This window comes from Zerene cesonia, chromosome 11 (assembly GCF_012273895.1).
Source record: "Zerene cesonia ecotype Mississippi chromosome 11, Zerene_cesonia_1.1, whole genome shotgun sequence".
NCBI lineage: Eukaryota > Metazoa > Arthropoda > Insecta > Lepidoptera > Pieridae > Zerene > Zerene cesonia.
This window is the reverse complement of record NC_052112.1, coordinates 5,606,814-5,624,193: the sequence shown is the minus strand read 5'-3', so window position 1 is coordinate 5,624,193 and position 17,380 is coordinate 5,606,814. Positions and strand designations below refer to the sequence as shown.

The window sequence follows — 17,380 nt, the reverse complement described above, 5'->3', positions numbered from 1 at the left end:
ATAGGAAATCAGGGGAAGTACCTACCTCTTTTTATGTTTTGATTCAGGACTAATGGAATATCTGATTGCAAGAAAGATACTAATTTATGCTTTTATTTTACAGGAAATATAAAATCGTTATTCGTTGTATCTTATCGTCCACTTACAATCAATGAATTATTTATCTTTGAACAGTCCGATTGTCGCCAATAAGTGCTTTGATCTCGAAAATATATCGATAGTAATTCCAGTTCCACTATTCAATAATAGATGATATTAATATCAATTGATTGTTTTATATAGATATATAGAACACAATTTATTGATAATTATAATATAATTAAAACGCATACATAAAGTTTGTGAATATGGATGGATGGATGGATGTTCGTTACACTTCCACGCGAAAACAGCTTATCGAATCTGTATAAAAACTCTGCGAATGTACTTGGACGTTGGTGATCGATGATGAATATATATATGGATATGATTACCAAAATTTGTTGGTTACGGATCAAGCTTTGGTCACATCGCAATTGAGCCATGAGTGGCAGATTAGAAATATCTATAAAACTACCTCCAGTCCAATGTATCAATGCGATGTTAACATTTAGGCATTTTTCAAGGCCAGTACATTTTTTTAATAATTGCTTGTGCTATGAAAACATTTTAACACATCGCTTGTACTGTAATGATCTTCAAATGGTTATGTTGGTGGTTGATCGAACGAGTGTAAAATATACCGGATCGTTATTTATACTCAATAAATATTCAAATTATTTGCATTAGAATGTGACGGTAATCTAGCAATTTCAAGGTCACGCCTTAAACATTTAAAAACACGAATGGCAAAATTTAAATGTTCGCAGTCCGCTCACTTTTGTACTCCTAAGTAGGTTGTATGAAGTAAGGACCTAACTGCAAATTTTTTTTTCAGAATTCAAAAATTTCAATACTAATAGGAATTTAACAAATCCATATAAATAAACATAATTCGCCAAATGTGTTGCTAAGCGTATAGCTCTACTCTGTTACTCTACTACTATCTTCTCTACTTTAATCCGCTATTAGGATTGCTGGTACCTAAAAAAATATTATACTTTAGCCTAATTAAAAGCTAAAGTGTGTAGTACACCTTTTAAATAGTATGTATGTATGACAGCTACTTAGTTCCTTATCTATCAATAACAATTAATTAAAATTAGTAGCAAACCTGGTGCCTATATTTTCAAATCCTTGTAAATTTATTAATAAATCAAAGGATTCAGCACCTACCCTATTGTGATTATGATTTGGAACATAAATATTATGCTATATTTATGCACATGATTTTTTTATGCATTCGGTTTGAATACTATGTAAAAAAAAAGGACGTCCCATGTTTTCTTATTGTAAATTATTTTTCTTATTTATAAATCTTAGGTTTATTCAATAGTTGACTATTTTATAGATATTATTATTATAATATAGTATCATTAAGTAAATCTTTCTCATATGTATATAAAAGTCTCTGATCACAATTTTTGTAACCATACTCCTCCAAAACGTTAGGACAGATTTTCATGAAATTTTGTTTGCATATTGGGTAGGTCTTATACTCGTACAATGATAAGAGGAAGGCAGAACAGCGTTTGCTGGGTCAGGTTAAATAAAGTTACACAATTATTCTCAGTAAATTTAATCTTAAAATTATAGAGTTAACAAATAGATATTGTGAAACGTGATGTTCTGTTTAACAGATTTAAAATAATGATTTCAATAATATATTATAATATGTATTTTTTCATGTATATTTCCTTTTCTTAACTATTAATATAAGATAATAACATTTCACTTACATAAATGTGCGTAAACTATTCTATATCTATGAATAAACGCCTACTATCACATAAAAAATAAAATGCAGAATTATTTTTCATTAAAATGTAAGATTCATAATTTTACAAATAGCTAATGTAAATAAATCAAATGACACAAGTGACATTTACAAATTTAACGCCGAGTTACAAAAATTTTAACTCCCAATATTTATTTGATATTTTTGACTAGCAATCGGCCATATATTTTATTGTTCACTTCCGTAGTCGAAGCATAATTAATTTCGCACGATATTATATTAAATAATAACATTTCAACGAAATTTTTATTGTAATTTTAAGTAATAAAAGATGTAAATTATAAATTTAATCGCTGCTAATGACATTTCAAACGAAACATCTTTACTAGGAACTACAACAATTCGATTTTAATTAGTCATTATTAATTAACTATAACTATAAATGATTTCAGATTGCAAAATTGTGAATATTATCGTTTCGAATAAAATTAATTTATTTACAATCGCATTTATGGGCCTTTTTGAAATTTTATAAGTAGATAATTCTACCACGTATGCCTAATCAGTATCTTAACATTTTACACTTAGAAATACATTTTATTTAAATGCTTAACCAAGCATTAAGTACACACACTTAAGAATACATGTAAAATAAATGAATATAAAAGCTTACATTAAATCTTAGTTTGTGTAAATAAGTAATACGTACATATTTCTAGCACTTTAAAAAAGTAGGTACAATAAATTTTCAAACTATATGGATATAAAACAACTGTTTAAAGGACAATATTACGAGAAAAACGAAAACGATTGCATAATAATTCATACATACACGATTTATATTCGCTATTTGTAATTTCTACGAAAAGTACGTGAAGTACATATATAAAAATATAAATACAATTTATTAGAAATCTCTCCGTAAAATTTTTATTTTAGATGCTAATGCATTTGAATATTATATTTTTCAAAAGGTTTTACTATTGCATTTCTTTTCCCGACGATTTTGCTTAACTAAAAAACAACTACAGAAATAGGTACCATACACGAGTATTTCAGAAAACACAAAATTAGCTTTAACCTATCTTAAATACATATTTATATATATATTCTAACTCAAGAACGGCTTGCTTGGATTAGTACAGTAACTTTTAAAATATTGAAAACGAGATGCGAGTAAGGAAAAGGTTTTAAATTCATATGTTATTTTTTTAAACCCAGTTATTATCGAGCTGTGACCGGCCTTGTACCAGATAAAATATCGTAATATATACAGCCATGAAATTTGAGTAATGGAATGTTATATTACACAAGAGCATTATGAACTTTAAATTTTCAGTACTTATGGAATGTTTTGGTTATTTAAATACCAAACAAATTTATTTTCGATTTCCAAAGTGATACAAATCTTTTAAAATATATTTAATCTAAATCGATTTAATTATGTTGCTATATTATCGCTGCATAGATAAGTGAATTTGTCGAACCCATTGTCAACTATCGATAAATCAAATAAATGAATACTATGAAATTCAAAAGATAAGGTAAACTTTTGGTAAAGGACCAATTAACACGATAAAAAGATTATTCCACAACACTAAGTTATGAATGTAGAGATCGCATATTTTTAAAGAATAACAAATACAAAATCATTCTACTGTTACAGATTTCGCAAGATTTCTCGGACAATCGACATTACATCCGCGCAAAACAGCTATGTGATATGCCAGTAACTGCATAGGAATAACAGTTAGCACTCCTTGTAGACAGTCAACAGTTTTGGGCACTTCGAGAACACGGGATGCTAATGCCATGGTCTCTGTATCACCCTTTTCGCAAACAACAATAGGCCGTCCCTGACGCGCTGTCACTTGTTGCAATGCGTTCATACACTTTATATAAACGGGATCACGCATTACGATCATCATAACTGGCATAGAATCATCGATAAGTGCAAGGGGTCCATGTTTCAATTCTCCCGCCATTATACCTTCACTATGCATGTAGGTCAATTCTTTAACCTTGAGTGCACCTTCCAGACAAGTAGCAAAATTATATCCACGACCCATAATCAGGAGAGAACGTTGCCGATACAGATCTTCCGCCAAAGACTTAACTTCCGAATCTAATGCTAAAACTTCCTGAATCTTCTTATCCAATTCATGCAAGCCAGCAATTATATCAGCTCGGCGCTTTTGGAGGGAAATTCTATCTTCACTGATAACTAAAGCAAACATAACAAGGGATACAAATTGAGATGTATAAGCTTTAGTCGATGCAACACCAATTTCCGGCCCCGCATTAATATGTACACCACAATGAGACTCACGACAAATAGAACTGCCCACAGTATTTGTAATTCCAACAATCAAAGCTCCATGACGCTTGCAATATCTAAGGGCCATCAAGGTATCTGCAGTTTCACCGGACTGAGAAATAAAGAAGCATACGTCATCACGGAAAACTGGTGTATTCCTGTCAAGAAAATCAGACGCCAATTCCACCATAACTGGAAGCTCGGTTAATTCTTCTAGTAGTTGTCTTGTGGCTACTGCGCTATGGTAGCTGGTTCCACATCCAATCAACATCAACCTTCTGCAACGTTTGATTTCAGGTATATAATCTTTTATCCCACCAAGTGTCACTGCTCCATCTGCAAAGTTGAGGCGGCCTCTCATTGTATTAACAATTGATTCAGACTGTTCAAATATTTCCTTTTGCATAAAATAATCATAATTTCCTTTCATAATCTGCTGCAACTCCAATTTCAGAGTCAAAATTTCACGCTGATGAGGATCCGAACTGCTTCCTGACATACGGTGTATACTCAGAATACCATCTTTGATGTGTGCTACATCATCATCCTCAAAGTAAAGGACCCTATTAGTGTGTTCAATTACAGCTGAAGCATCTGAGGCAAAGAAATATTCTACATCCCTCTCCTCCTCAGGTTGGAACTGAGCATGGCTGTTAACACGTGGTAATGCAGGTACCACTCCACGAGTAGCCTTGTTATTATTGTACATAATAGGCACATGATCGCTTGAAAGACTGCGTCTTGTTTTAATACCAACCAGTAAAGGACTACCACGTCTGGTTGCTACACACTCATTTGGAAAGTAGCGAGATTTAAAGCATAAAGCAAAGGCACCCTCAAGTTGTTGGATTACCTGCTCAACCAGCTCTTGGAAGCTGTAACCTTTATGCTGGTTGTAAATATGATGTACCAGCTTTGCTATAGCCTCTGTATCAGTCTGGGATTCAAAAATGTATCCCTTGTTTTCCAGAAAAGTTTTAACTTCTTTATAGTTGGTAATAATACCATTATGAATAACAACAAATGCGTTATCTTCTCCCGATCGTTGGGGATGAGAGTTGATAGCGCTCGGTTCTCCATGAGTAGCCCACCGGGTATGAGCAATCCCACAATGAGATTCTACACATTCTTCAACTGCAAGTTCGACACTGCGTTCTTGGAGTAATTCTTCAAGCGCGGCTACTTTGCCTTGTTTTTTCACAACTGCAATATCTTTTTGATCCGCAGCGTCTACGGCGACACCAGCAGAATCATAACCACGGTATTCCAAACGCTTCAATCCATTCACAAGCAGCTCCAATATCTCCCGCCGGGTCTTAGGCGTAAGATGATTAATGTATGCGAAAATTCCACACATTTTAACGAAGAACGTTTATTAGGCGCGAGTACACTGAAGCACAACCAACGAGAGACTGTGTTCAACTCAAAACACGTCTAATGTTGAAGGCCTTCGCCATTAACTCCTTCCACAAATTAAAGTTACTTTCACTTACGGCAAAGCACACGTCATCGTGTTTCGTTATCGTAGATACTCATTGGTAATGTAAATACCAGCGAACAGCGGCAAAACCAGTCTTCTTTCCAAACAATTTAGACGATTCTTACGATCCTGTCATATACATTTTGACGTTATAAGTCAACGTCAAAATTTTTGACGTCAAAACGAACATATTTATGTACGAATATAGGTAGATGTTGCCATGTAATAAACAGTCCTTCTACGAATAAATAAATCTTGTATGTTGTTGTAACTATTAGAAAGAAAGAAAGAAAGAAAATACTTTTAATCACAAATACAACTTACAATTAATACATTTTGAGAATAACAACAAAAAAAAAAAAAAAAATAAATAAAAATAAAAATTACATTTTTTTACATTTGGAAGTATTTGTGATTGGGGGACTCCTCAGCATTTGCCTCTCCATATTAGTGGAGAGGCGCCGGTTTTCAGTAGCCCCCTCAACTGGCTACGCTTGGAGCACCAGAACGGTCTTTTGAGTGGGAAAATAGATAGCATAAACGTTATCATAATTTTGTGACAGGTGAATAAAGGTATAGACAATATTAACAATTCATAATATATACATAAAAAATTATACGTAAGATACATACATATATACATAAGATAAAGAATTAGTAATTTTTGATTAAAAGGAAAAAAAAAAAAATTATTAAATCTTGAGTCCCATAAAAGTGGACATCTATGGATTTTTTTTTAATTTCATTATGTGAATTTTCGTTGCACTACTGAGAGCGTTAAAGGGTTAAAAATAATTCATTGAATAAAAACAATAGTACTTAGTTTACACTTAAAATTTATAGGAATGAGACAGTCATTGTTTCCATTTGTTCTAAAGTCAGGCAACTAACGTATGTTTTCAAATGCCGCGGAGTGCGGAAGAATAATAGATTTCCGCTACTTAAAAAGTGTTAATTACGCACTGATTCAGTTTGTTACTTCATACTGTTTTTTCCTGGGGTGATTGTATTAAATCTCTGACGGTTTAACTGAAACAAGGCAAACTGCGAGCTGTCCTTTAAACTCTCACTAACAAACTTCTTCGCTTTCTATCAGACGAATTATTTGCATTATGCCAGGTTCCCTCAATACGTCAATTATTTATACTCAACAAGCTTTTGTGCTTTTTTTTTATTATTATACATATAAACGTACCTCTCGGATCACTATCTATAGAAAATCTAAACCTGCTTCGAAATTTTAAAGATCTAAGAATACAGACACACAAATGGCGGAGGGCGACTTTGTTTAATACCTATGTAGTGAAGTTGTAATTGATGCTTTATATGAATCCGCCCTTAAAAACGCTAGGCATCGATTTGACAAGGTAGGTTCCATTAAATGTTGTAGAACTGCGGCAGCAGGTCGCCATTAAAATTTTAGAGGTCGTTGATCTATAATTAACTGAGTCAGATTCTAAATACATATTTATCCACTTTGTAATTTTAAGTTTAATGAAAAATAATTTAATTTTTTTATTTTTGAAATAATAGAAAAAAAATGGTTACAGAGCGGAATTTGCACCCACGTCTTTTTGCCAAACCGTAGCAACGCCTAGCCTCTCGGCCACCCGCCTTAGCAATCGATTATCTTGACGTACGTAAACATTCCAAATGAACGGAAAAGAGAAACAACAAAAACCATAAAAATGCTTTCCGCATGGCAATCCCGTTTATGGTGATTTAAATTTTTGAAAAACTAAAATCGCTATTTATTTTTTGGAATTATAATTAAGAAACCATTTCCAATTTCATCGCGTAGAAACATTATTACCCACATTTATTCTGCCCATTCAATACACTCAATAATAATCTAATACAATGAAACAATAATTATACCAGTAGCTTCTTTATTGGTTTTATCAGGATTAAGGTCTTTACAAAATTATTGAAAATATTAAGATACATTTATTTAGCTTAAAAAGAGTTTCCAGTTGTTTCCGTACATAATCCAAGAATTCTTACAATCGTCACAATTGAATATTTAAACCTTTACACTGCCTATCTAGTCTAAAATATGTAACTGAACGATATATGTTTTAAGATAAGGTCAAACTAGGAACAAAATCACATACAAAGTTCATCAAATATCTATCAAAACGTTTATAACGCTTAATTATTATACCCTTAATTCCAACTATATGGTTCTGGTTTACAACCAAAGCCATCATTTTTTTACACTCTGATGTTTCATCCCTACTAATACAACATTTCAACACCGTAAGAAAATAACATCTAATCTTAAATGTAATTTTTAAATTTCATTTAGTCACGAATTTAATAATGAAATAAGATTACAGAAAAACAATGGACGACACTACTTTAAACAAAGATGGTAATGAGTGTTTTAATGCAATTTTCGACTAGAAATTATTGATTGTTACAATTAAATACAAGATTTAATTTTAAATACATAAAAATAATAGAAGTTAAACATATTAAACGAAGTGAAATTTACAATATTGAAAAAGTGACGTGTGAGGTGAAATGGTTTAAAAATTCAATTAGTCCTCCATTGCCTTTCCTTCTGAACTCTTTACGATGGAAAATTAAGACATAACGAGCCTTCAAGTACGGAAATTCAAACTTGGAAAATAACTTACGACTAAAATAATTAAAAAGACATAAACTTAGCACATATGTGTAACTAAAACGAACGAGTATCTTGTTATGATAAATGCAAGAGTCGGGAACGTGTGTGAAATCACCAGTTAAGAAGCTCCGATTGTGTGAGTACACTAAGGGCTCACGACTACGATACAACATCGATAATGGGATTTTTTTTTTAATCGAGGCAACCGTACTATCATCTGCCGGCCGCTTGGGGAGCAACATCAAGCAGTCCATGTTACGACGGACCAGAGCACGCGAGGGTGGAGGGGAACACTGTTGGAGAGAGAGCACTGGAGACAGAGCAGCGTTGCAGACGACGGACACCGGCTGCGCTACATTATTTAAACTGCCCAATAGTTATTTTTTCTTTTGGGCCTTCTCGGCGGCTTTGGTGATTTTACCTGTAGTCACCTCTTTAAAGGTCACGCTCTGAAACATACCAATGCAATGAGTGGGAATAATGTTAAAGTGTATTGTAGAAATAAAACGGGAAGGATGGAAAAAATCGATAACCGATTTGGGTACGCGGATGATGCAACGCTCTAATCGTCTCTATACTAAATCAGAAACATTTTTTTTACTAACTATGGCCTCCGGGAAGGTCGTGGGTTATGTCGAATTACCAACTAAAATCCCAATGTATTCCGTCGAGCCGCTCTAATAAAGGATCCATGGGTGCTTGTTGGAATTCGTCCGAGACACCCTCAAGCTAAATAAAAATCCTGGGATCCTGGTATCCCCCTCTCTACTAAATTCTTCCTTTTACTTACCAATTAAAAAAAAATATCAGTATCCACTATCCCATATTGCAAAACAGAAAAACAAAGTCAAACGTTGAAATTTGTTTAATGATGACGTTGATACCTTAATGACACCAACTGCGACGGTCTGGCGCATGTCGCGCACGGCGAAGCGGCCGAGCGGCGGGAACTCCTGGAACGACTCGACGCAGAGCGCCTTGGTCGGCACCAGCGTCACTATGGCCGCGTCGCCGGACTTTATCGACTTCGGCTCCACTTCCGTTGTCTTACCTGATCGTGGACAATGCATTTACTGACTTGGCCGACCATATATCGAATTCGGGAAGTCTACGATTCGATTTTAGTAAAACAATCAGATTCGTCTGTTCGTTATGATATTTTTTGGTTTTATGATATTTTTTGAATATATACATATTATATGTCGGTCGGAGACAAATATATTTTTTTGTTATGACTTAATTTAATTTACCCTATTGTAAAGAGGATGAAGTTAATTTCGCACTGTATTTTATCAGTGAACGAATGGACACGTTACCAGTACGACGGTCGCACTTCTCCTTGATCTCAGCGAACTTGCAAGCGATATGTGCGGTGTGACAATCGAGCACGGGAGTGTACCCATTGCTGATCTGGCCCGGGTGGTTCAGCACAATCACCTGCGCACCGTGTATAATTCTAAATAGGCCATTGTTTGTTCGACTTCTAAATGCTTTATTTCTCAGTTACGTAATTTTGCAATAAAAACCATCACAAAATGTATGGTATGGGTAAATAGTTATTGTTTATCGAGATTGACTGTATTCACTAAGTCTAATTGTAATCAAAATAAAAAAATGCTCTATGTTCAAAAGAATTTCAGAAATTACATTAACCTTACATAAAAAACATTTTAATAGGCATGTAATTTAGATTTTATTACTTTCATAAATTTGGAAAGAATGCTAGCAATTAACCGGTTTCTAAATTCATATTAAAGTTTAAACAACAATTTAATGAAGCATAAATATAAAGGTATTTTGAAATTTGCGAAATAAGTAATAAACTAATGATTATTAAAAATGATTAGATAGAAAATATGTAGTTGGTTATTTTTTTTTTTATTTCAGGACGAAGACGTACCTGGGCAGTAAAATCAGAGGCTCCCTTGGGTGGACAATTCTTGGAGTCACCAGCCACGTAGCCGCGACGCAACTCCTTCACAGACACGTTCTAGCATTTCACAGAAAGTGTTTTATTTTTATTGCATGACCGCATCAAAAAATATCAAATGGCTTGTTAATATTTTATACCAAAATTGTAATCAAATATTTAAACAGTTGGTTTGGTTGGTATCTACGTATGTGTACAAAACTGTTCAATTATTATTTCACTTATTTTTTCATAGATCAAGTTTGTGAAACTAATCAAATGAATCATCTAGAATTCAAAATGGGACAATGTTAGTAAGAACAAAGATATGTATTAACAAAATAAAAGATCTTTTTTCAAATACTTTGTCTATTAAAGTACTTCATAGTTGGTTTTAATGTGGTAAATATGATGGTATAAATGTTAAACCTTGACGTTAAAGCCCACGTTGTCGCCGGGCATGGCTTCTTGCAGCGCCTCGTGGTGCATTTCCACAGACTTCACTTCCGTGGTGATAGCGGCCGGAGCGAACACCACCACCATACCTGATCACCATATTCAAATATGCATTCAATATACTGCATATTGATAACTTTTGCGATGCAAAGTTGAAATGTGTATAATCTTGCTGTAGTGCATATATCGCTATACTTTTTTTGTTTGTCTAGTTTATAAGAAAAAAATTAAAAAATTCAATCGATCAATTTCAAAGAATTAATTTCAAGTCATTTTCAGAGTAGCAGGTTTGAGTATCTAATTAGACAAGAAAACAAAACTCCGCATAGTAGAAAAAAAGCTAAAACATGTCTGCAGCTTCGGCATACATTTGTAGTTCCAACACGTCCGTTCTAGAAGGTTCTCACCTGGCTTCAGGATGCCGGTCTCGACGCGGCCGACGGGCACGGTGCCGATGCCGCCGATCTTGTAGACGTCCTGCAGCGGCAGGCGCAGCGGCTTCTCCGTGGGCCGCGACGGGGGCTGGATCGCGTCCAGAGCCTGCAACATCGCTCCGTTTGAATGCGCCTCTTTTTATGAATAGGTTAAATCGATTGAATCTACGTAAAACTTTTTCATGTTTTAATTAGAAACTCTTCAACTCAACTCAACAACTTTCTTTACAAGGAAAAATATCAGTCTAGGGTTTTCCCGCACAGTTCTTGTTGCGCTGAAATTCAAAGTTTAAAAACTATATTATTCCCTTTCTTGGGTCTAAGGCTATCTCTTTACTAAATTTCATTCAAATCGGTTCACTGTTTTTAGTAAAGAATATTTTTTCAGGAATATCCTGATATAAGTCGTTTTGGATATCGGACATTGAGAATTAAATGACCGATTCTTAACCAGATAGTGTTTATGGGACCAGGCATATTATAATTTTTGTTGCGTTTTGTGTAATAATAAAACTTGTAGTTTCGCAATGCGGATGCACAGTTGTTGACATTTTAAAGTTATAAGATGTTTAAGCTTAGTTTTAAGTCGTCAAGGTAAAATTATGATATTGTAAAACGTATTGTGTCCGTGAAATTACAAATGTTGTGATGTAAAGATTTATCAAGTAAAGCAAAATGTCGAAAACTTGTCTTCCATTTTTTGTAATTAAAATTAATGAATTTCGATACATAAAAATGTATCTATCAAATCAAGCATATGCAATGGGATCCGCACCTCGATGAGGGTCTTGCCCTCAACCTTGCCGTCCTTGCGGTCGATGGTCCACCCCTTGAACCAGGGCATCTTGTCGGATGGTTCCAGCATGTTGTCGCCGTGCCAGCCCGAGATCGGCACAAAGGCCACGGTGGCCGGGTTGTAACCTGACGCAATATTACATAAGCAAACTTTACCGGTTTTCTTTCTAAATTTACATAATATTCCAAATTAATAAGCTACCTTAATGAATAATTCATTGGGTAGCCACACCTATTCTTTATTTAACTTCATTCTTAAGTTTTGAACGCAAAAGAAATACGATCGCGTAGTCCAAACATACATTTTCTTAATAAATTCAATCGCATCATGTAGTTTGTTAAATAAACCCATCCAATATTTGTAATAAATACCCGGAATATTTTAAATTGGGATAACTAACCGATCTTCTTAATATAAGAGGAAACCTCCTTCTTGATTTCTTCATAGCGAGCTTCGTGGTAAGGAGGCTCAGTGGAATCCATCTTGTTGACACCCACGATCAATTGCTTCACGCCCAACGTGAAGGCGAGTAGCGCATGCTCACGAGTCTGCCCGTTCTTACTGATACCAGCTTCAAACTCGCCTGTTCCTGCAGCTACTATCAACACAGCGCAGTCGGCCTAAATTCGAAGGAAAACACAAAAATAGATTTCCATTTGAACAATTCATATAGCTTTATTTCCTTTATTCAAATATACCAACCTGCGAAGTTCCCGTAATCATGTTCTTGATAAAATCCCTGTGACCAGGAGCATCAATAATAGTCACATAGTACTTAGCAGTTTCAAACTTCCATAGAGCGATGTCAATAGTGATACCACGCTCACGTTCCGCTTTCAGCTTGTCCAGAACCTGTAGTGTAACATTCCAAAATAACGTTTACTTACTCGACACCGCAATCGATATTGTATCTACTTAGCTGCTCCGTTGTCACTTACCCAGGCGTACTTGAAAGAGCCTTTGCCCATCTCCTGCGCTTCTTTTTCGAACTTTTCGATGGTTCGTTTATCAATCCCACCACATTTGTAAATCAAATGGCCAGTAGTAGTAGATTTGCCAGAATCTACATGACCGATTACAACGATGTTAATATGAGTCTTCTCTTTGCCCATTGTTGAAGTAGTGTATTAACGTTGGGTACCTGAGTGACAAAAATTCAAATTGATGTTCATGACTGAATTTCAACTATTAATTATTATTTCGCGAAACGGAAGTACCTGGTGTAAAATAGCGATTCAGTTTTTGTAATCAAGGAGGAAATACATAACAAGAAAAAGTAATTATGAAGACAAATAAGAGTTGTTCCTGGTTCCATAAAGGAAAAGCCTTGATGCATTGAACGCATTAAAATTAAAAATGTTCAATCTAGCCTTGTATAATATATTAATTATGCACTAATCGTAAAAATCAATACGTTTATAAGTTCCTGCCTTAATTTACTTTTATATCTTTAACAAAAACTGCATCATCGATTATTCATTTTTATAGCGTCATAATTTAGTCTTTTATTCAATTTACCTAAATCGCAATATAAACCGAACAATGGAATAGTCTATTCAAAACTACATAATCTTTACTTTTATCCGTAAAGGCCCTTTTTTATATAATTATTCATAGAACGCGCAATATATTGACCGAGATGTTACCTTTTTAGACACTCAAACTCCAATATTAAAAACCATCAGGCAAAATTGCAATGTGTTATGTTTGATGCACTAATCGGTACTGGGAATGCACTCGAAGATGGAGGCTTCGATTGACCTGTGAGCAAATCTCCGGGAGAGCTCCACAGAGCGTGCGCAGGACGTCCGGGACGTCGATACAGCCAGCATTTCATCCAAATATAGAACACATAGGATACCTATGTCTGTTACATCACACAGTGTAACTTAGGTATTATAACATAACGAAATGTTTTAAGTTGCGCATTCACTGAAACACTGCGTGCAGTAGATCTAATAGCTGAGGAATTATTAATACACACTGAAAATAACTATCGAGCGCAACTGTAGTAGGTATTATCCTATTATGTAAATAATCTTTACTTTCATAAAACCCACGCAATGAAAGCTATGTCTCATCACACTTAATTATTATGATCGTAGATGAAATGCAAGTGCATTCAGCCTATTATTAGCGTTCTGATCTATATGGTTTTAAAATAGACGTATTTGCAGACGACATATATTAGTGCTCTCTGCTAAGAATTTAGATTTAGATATTGTCACAAAGATAACTAGATACGCCAAACGTGGCATGCGGTATACATAATACCGGCGACGCACATGTGTCGCCGGCATTCTGCTTCCATTTTGTGTTTTCTTATATTTTAATTTAAATTTTATAAACCGAAAACGAATAATACAATTTAGAAGCCAAGAAGTTATGTGATTCCGGATACTTTAATGGTCAAAAACGCAACGCTTAGTAGTAGGTTGCTAATTACGTACTTAAAGACGAAGTCGTCAATCATAACGCATTAGAATTATTAGGTGGTGAATGTCATGAAAAATAAACAATTTTATTTTATATAACTTAAGTAAAATTCTAACTTAATCATCCGTTGTTTTAAAAACAAAACAAGAAATTGCGTAATTGGAATATGCGCTACCGGTAAAATTTCAACAAGAAAAAACATTTTTATGAAGCCTCCCACATAAGTAATAAAATAAAATGTAATTAAATATCTTGGGACTTACCACAAACACGGGTGCTTGATGTTCAACACAACTCAAGAGACAATATAATGAAAACTGAAAAAATCTCACCTTTCAGTGCCGCAGTTGCGAATTTTCAGCTAGATTTTCAAGCATGCGCTGTACGGTCTCCCGGGAAATGAAATCAATAATGTCAACTGACGAACTTATTATTAAATTGTTGCTTTTACTAATGATAATATTTTTTAAACTTGATTAAAAATCCACACAATAATTACTTAATTTCACATATACGATGAAACATTTCAACAAGATTAATAATTAATATAAGCATTTAATGAAAACGGATGTTAGCATTTTCGTCGTCAGACTTTCTGCCATATACTATGCAACTTGCCAGAGTTAACGTTAAATAGAGATTGATAAACGTAAAAAATATTTTATAGGTTTTTCTACGTTAACCGTAAACAAAATCAAATTGAGAAACATTACGTTAATAAATTAACTGCTCTGATCATTTAGTTTATTATTTTCAAATATGTAGGCACATACAAATAACATACGCATGGTCATGGTCCCGTTTGACCTACATCAACGTCGCCATAATATGCGCGAAATGGAAACGATAGTATTCATTCACAAAGTTATATTCATGTTAGTTCTATTAAAGTTTAGCTTCTTTAAATATTAAGGCGATTAATGAATACGATTTTTTATTTTTTTTAATTTCTTAATTGCTCCTAGATGTAGAAATTTAACGTAACTGACCGATTCCATGAGTGATTTTTTAATTAGAACACTAAAAAGCTTAGAAAGATACTTTAATAAAACAACGAGTATATATTATAATTTTAAATATATTTTAATAATGAAGAAACTATATTATTACAATCAGCTAAGTAACACTAATATTATAAAGAATAAATACTCGATTGTCTGTTTGTTTGTTTGAAACGTATTAGCTTCGAATTCTTTGACTAGCAAAAAGCTACAATATTTCTGAGTGACATGCTTTATTTGATTTTGATTTTATCCCGGGTCGACCGGGTGGAGTAGGAACGAGCGGCTAACATATTAAAGTATAGAAATAAACAAATCAACACCATAGTTTGTACAACCATGTTACATTTTATGCTTTGTCAACCTGTTGTACATTTTTAATATTAATTTTAATGTGTATGTACGATCAAAAATGTAAGTCTATTACTAAAGACCCATACTAAATATAACATTGCAATTAACACTAAACTAGTATTTATTAAATAAATGTATTTCAAATTAAGCTTATAATAATCCTGTATAATTTATAATTATAGTACTAATTACATGTCATTATACAAATTAATTGATGTAATTATAAAAATGTTACAAAATTTCCCATTAAAATATTTATGTAAGAGCCAATTAATATATTTCATCACAGATAATTTTATTGCTTTTCTGGAATGCAAGGTCCTTTATTTGCCACCTGGCCATGGTAAGTAACTGCCCCAACTCTTGCTTGGATTTGGATCGTGTCCTGTGAAATAATGATGTATTACTATCAATGCAATCATGTAAAAATTATCATAGAGAAACTCTAGGTTAAACTTAAATGTTAGATATATATATAAAATCTGCAACAGGGCAATTTATTACACGTTTCGTAGATACTTTAATATTTTCACTTAAATTACTGTATTTCTGAAATATCTTGTAATGAAATACAACCTGGTGGTTGGAATTTTATTACATGACATACGACACGAATTATCATATATTATAACAGGAAGAAAATTCGTATTCTGCAAGAACTAAATCGTAGTCATAGCAGTATCGTACATTAATTGCAATGGTGTCCCGATGAGACAATTCTCAGAAGGGATAAATGAAAGTAATTAATTTATGATTTAAACAAAATATGAAATATACTTTACCCTTGGCAACAGCTTGTATTTTTTGCATTTCTTCGGAGGAGAGTGTAAGAATCTTTTGCAAGACAGGAACGAGCCGGCTTCGCTCATCTCCCGGTGGCAGTGTTAAAAACTATTGAGAGACAATAACTTATTGTAAAATTAACAGAAATTTCTATTTCATAAGTCTAATGGACAAAAGTCTTAGTTTATGTTTAATGTTAGCTAATAACACATTTATATGCGTGGATTAAAATACATTTAATGATATGATTAATTTTTCATAATTAACTTAACATTTTGTGCAATTGATTATAAAAATAAGATCTTAAGCGAATAATATCATCATAATTAACGGAACAATCGTAAATTTAACGAATTGAAGTAATTTTCTGAGATCTGGTGTGTGAAATTATTTGAAAATAGTTTTTTGGCCAGCTTCATTCGTCTTATAAAATAACTAGCTGCGCCCCGCGGTTTCACACGCGTAAGTCCATATCTCGTAGGGATATTGGGATAAAAAGTTGCCAATGTGTTATTCCAGTTGTCCAGCTATCTACGTACCAAGTTTTATTGCAATCGGTTCAGTAGTTTTTGTGTGAAAGAGAAACATACACACGTCCTTACAAACTTTCGCATTTATAATATTAATGGGATAGTAGGTAGGATAGGATCGACAATAAGTCGTCTAAGAGCTCACACAGTAATCGCAAAAGCCATAAAATAAATATCAAAATCGCAGATTACGAATAGTGGCCAATACCTTCAAAGTGACGTTCTTCATATACTCCGTGTTGTGCGCATTCTGCGACGACCCGCGCACGCGCCGCAACTCCGACTTGAGCAGATCGCTTAGCTGCGACATTCGGGCGCATTCCCGCTCCGACTCCGCTAGTAATACCGTCACATGTTTTACCCTTGAAAATAAATAAATATAAATAAGCACAATGTAAAACAATTTATTAGAGTTGACATATAAAAAATAAAAAAA

General features: G+C 33.8%; 3 protein-coding genes across 5 annotated transcripts; all 3 read right to left on the bottom strand.

The window, feature by feature from the left end:
• Positions 1-1,641: 1,641 nt before the first annotated feature.
• On the bottom strand, positions 1,642-5,745 carry LOC119829947 (glutamine--fructose-6-phosphate aminotransferase [isomerizing] 1-like). The gene has a single exon (XM_038352689.1). It carries the CDS (start codon positions 5,488-5,490, stop codon positions 3,466-3,468), a length of 2,025 nt encoding a protein of 674 aa, XP_038208617.1. The 5' UTR covers positions 5,491-5,745; the 3' UTR covers positions 1,642-3,465.
• Positions 5,746-8,317: 2,572 nt separating this feature from the next.
• Positions 8,318-14,731, bottom strand: LOC119830043 (elongation factor 1-alpha 2-like). 3 transcript variants are annotated; one of them, XM_038352873.1, is made up of 11 exons: positions 14,609-14,731; positions 12,779-12,981; positions 12,543-12,692; positions 12,241-12,460; positions 11,820-11,965; positions 11,018-11,150; positions 10,584-10,699; positions 10,146-10,235; positions 9,562-9,682; positions 9,130-9,296; positions 8,318-8,694 (listed from the first exon to the last, which is right to left on the bottom strand). In XM_038352873.1, exons 2-11 carry the CDS (start codon positions 12,950-12,952, stop codon positions 8,623-8,625), a joined length of 1,389 nt encoding a protein of 462 aa, XP_038208801.1. In that variant the 5' UTR covers positions 12,953-12,981; positions 14,609-14,731; the 3' UTR covers positions 8,318-8,622. The 3 variants fall into 3 exon arrangements, with proteins under 3 accessions (XP_038208801.1, XP_038208800.1, XP_038208802.1); XM_038352872.1 differs by having other exon boundaries at positions 14,540-14,642; XM_038352874.1 differs by lacking the exon at positions 14,609-14,731 and adding an exon at positions 13,487-13,759.
• Positions 14,732-15,371: 640 nt separating this feature from the next.
• Positions 15,372-17,330, bottom strand: LOC119830185 (GRIP and coiled-coil domain-containing protein 2-like). Its single transcript, XM_038353094.1, has 3 exons — positions 17,153-17,330; positions 16,414-16,522; positions 15,372-16,016 (listed from the first exon to the last, which is right to left on the bottom strand). Exons 1-3 carry the CDS (start codon positions 17,252-17,254, stop codon positions 15,955-15,957), a joined length of 273 nt encoding a protein of 90 aa, XP_038209022.1. The 5' UTR covers positions 17,255-17,330; the 3' UTR covers positions 15,372-15,954.
• Between the last annotated feature and the right edge of the window lie 50 nt (positions 17,331-17,380).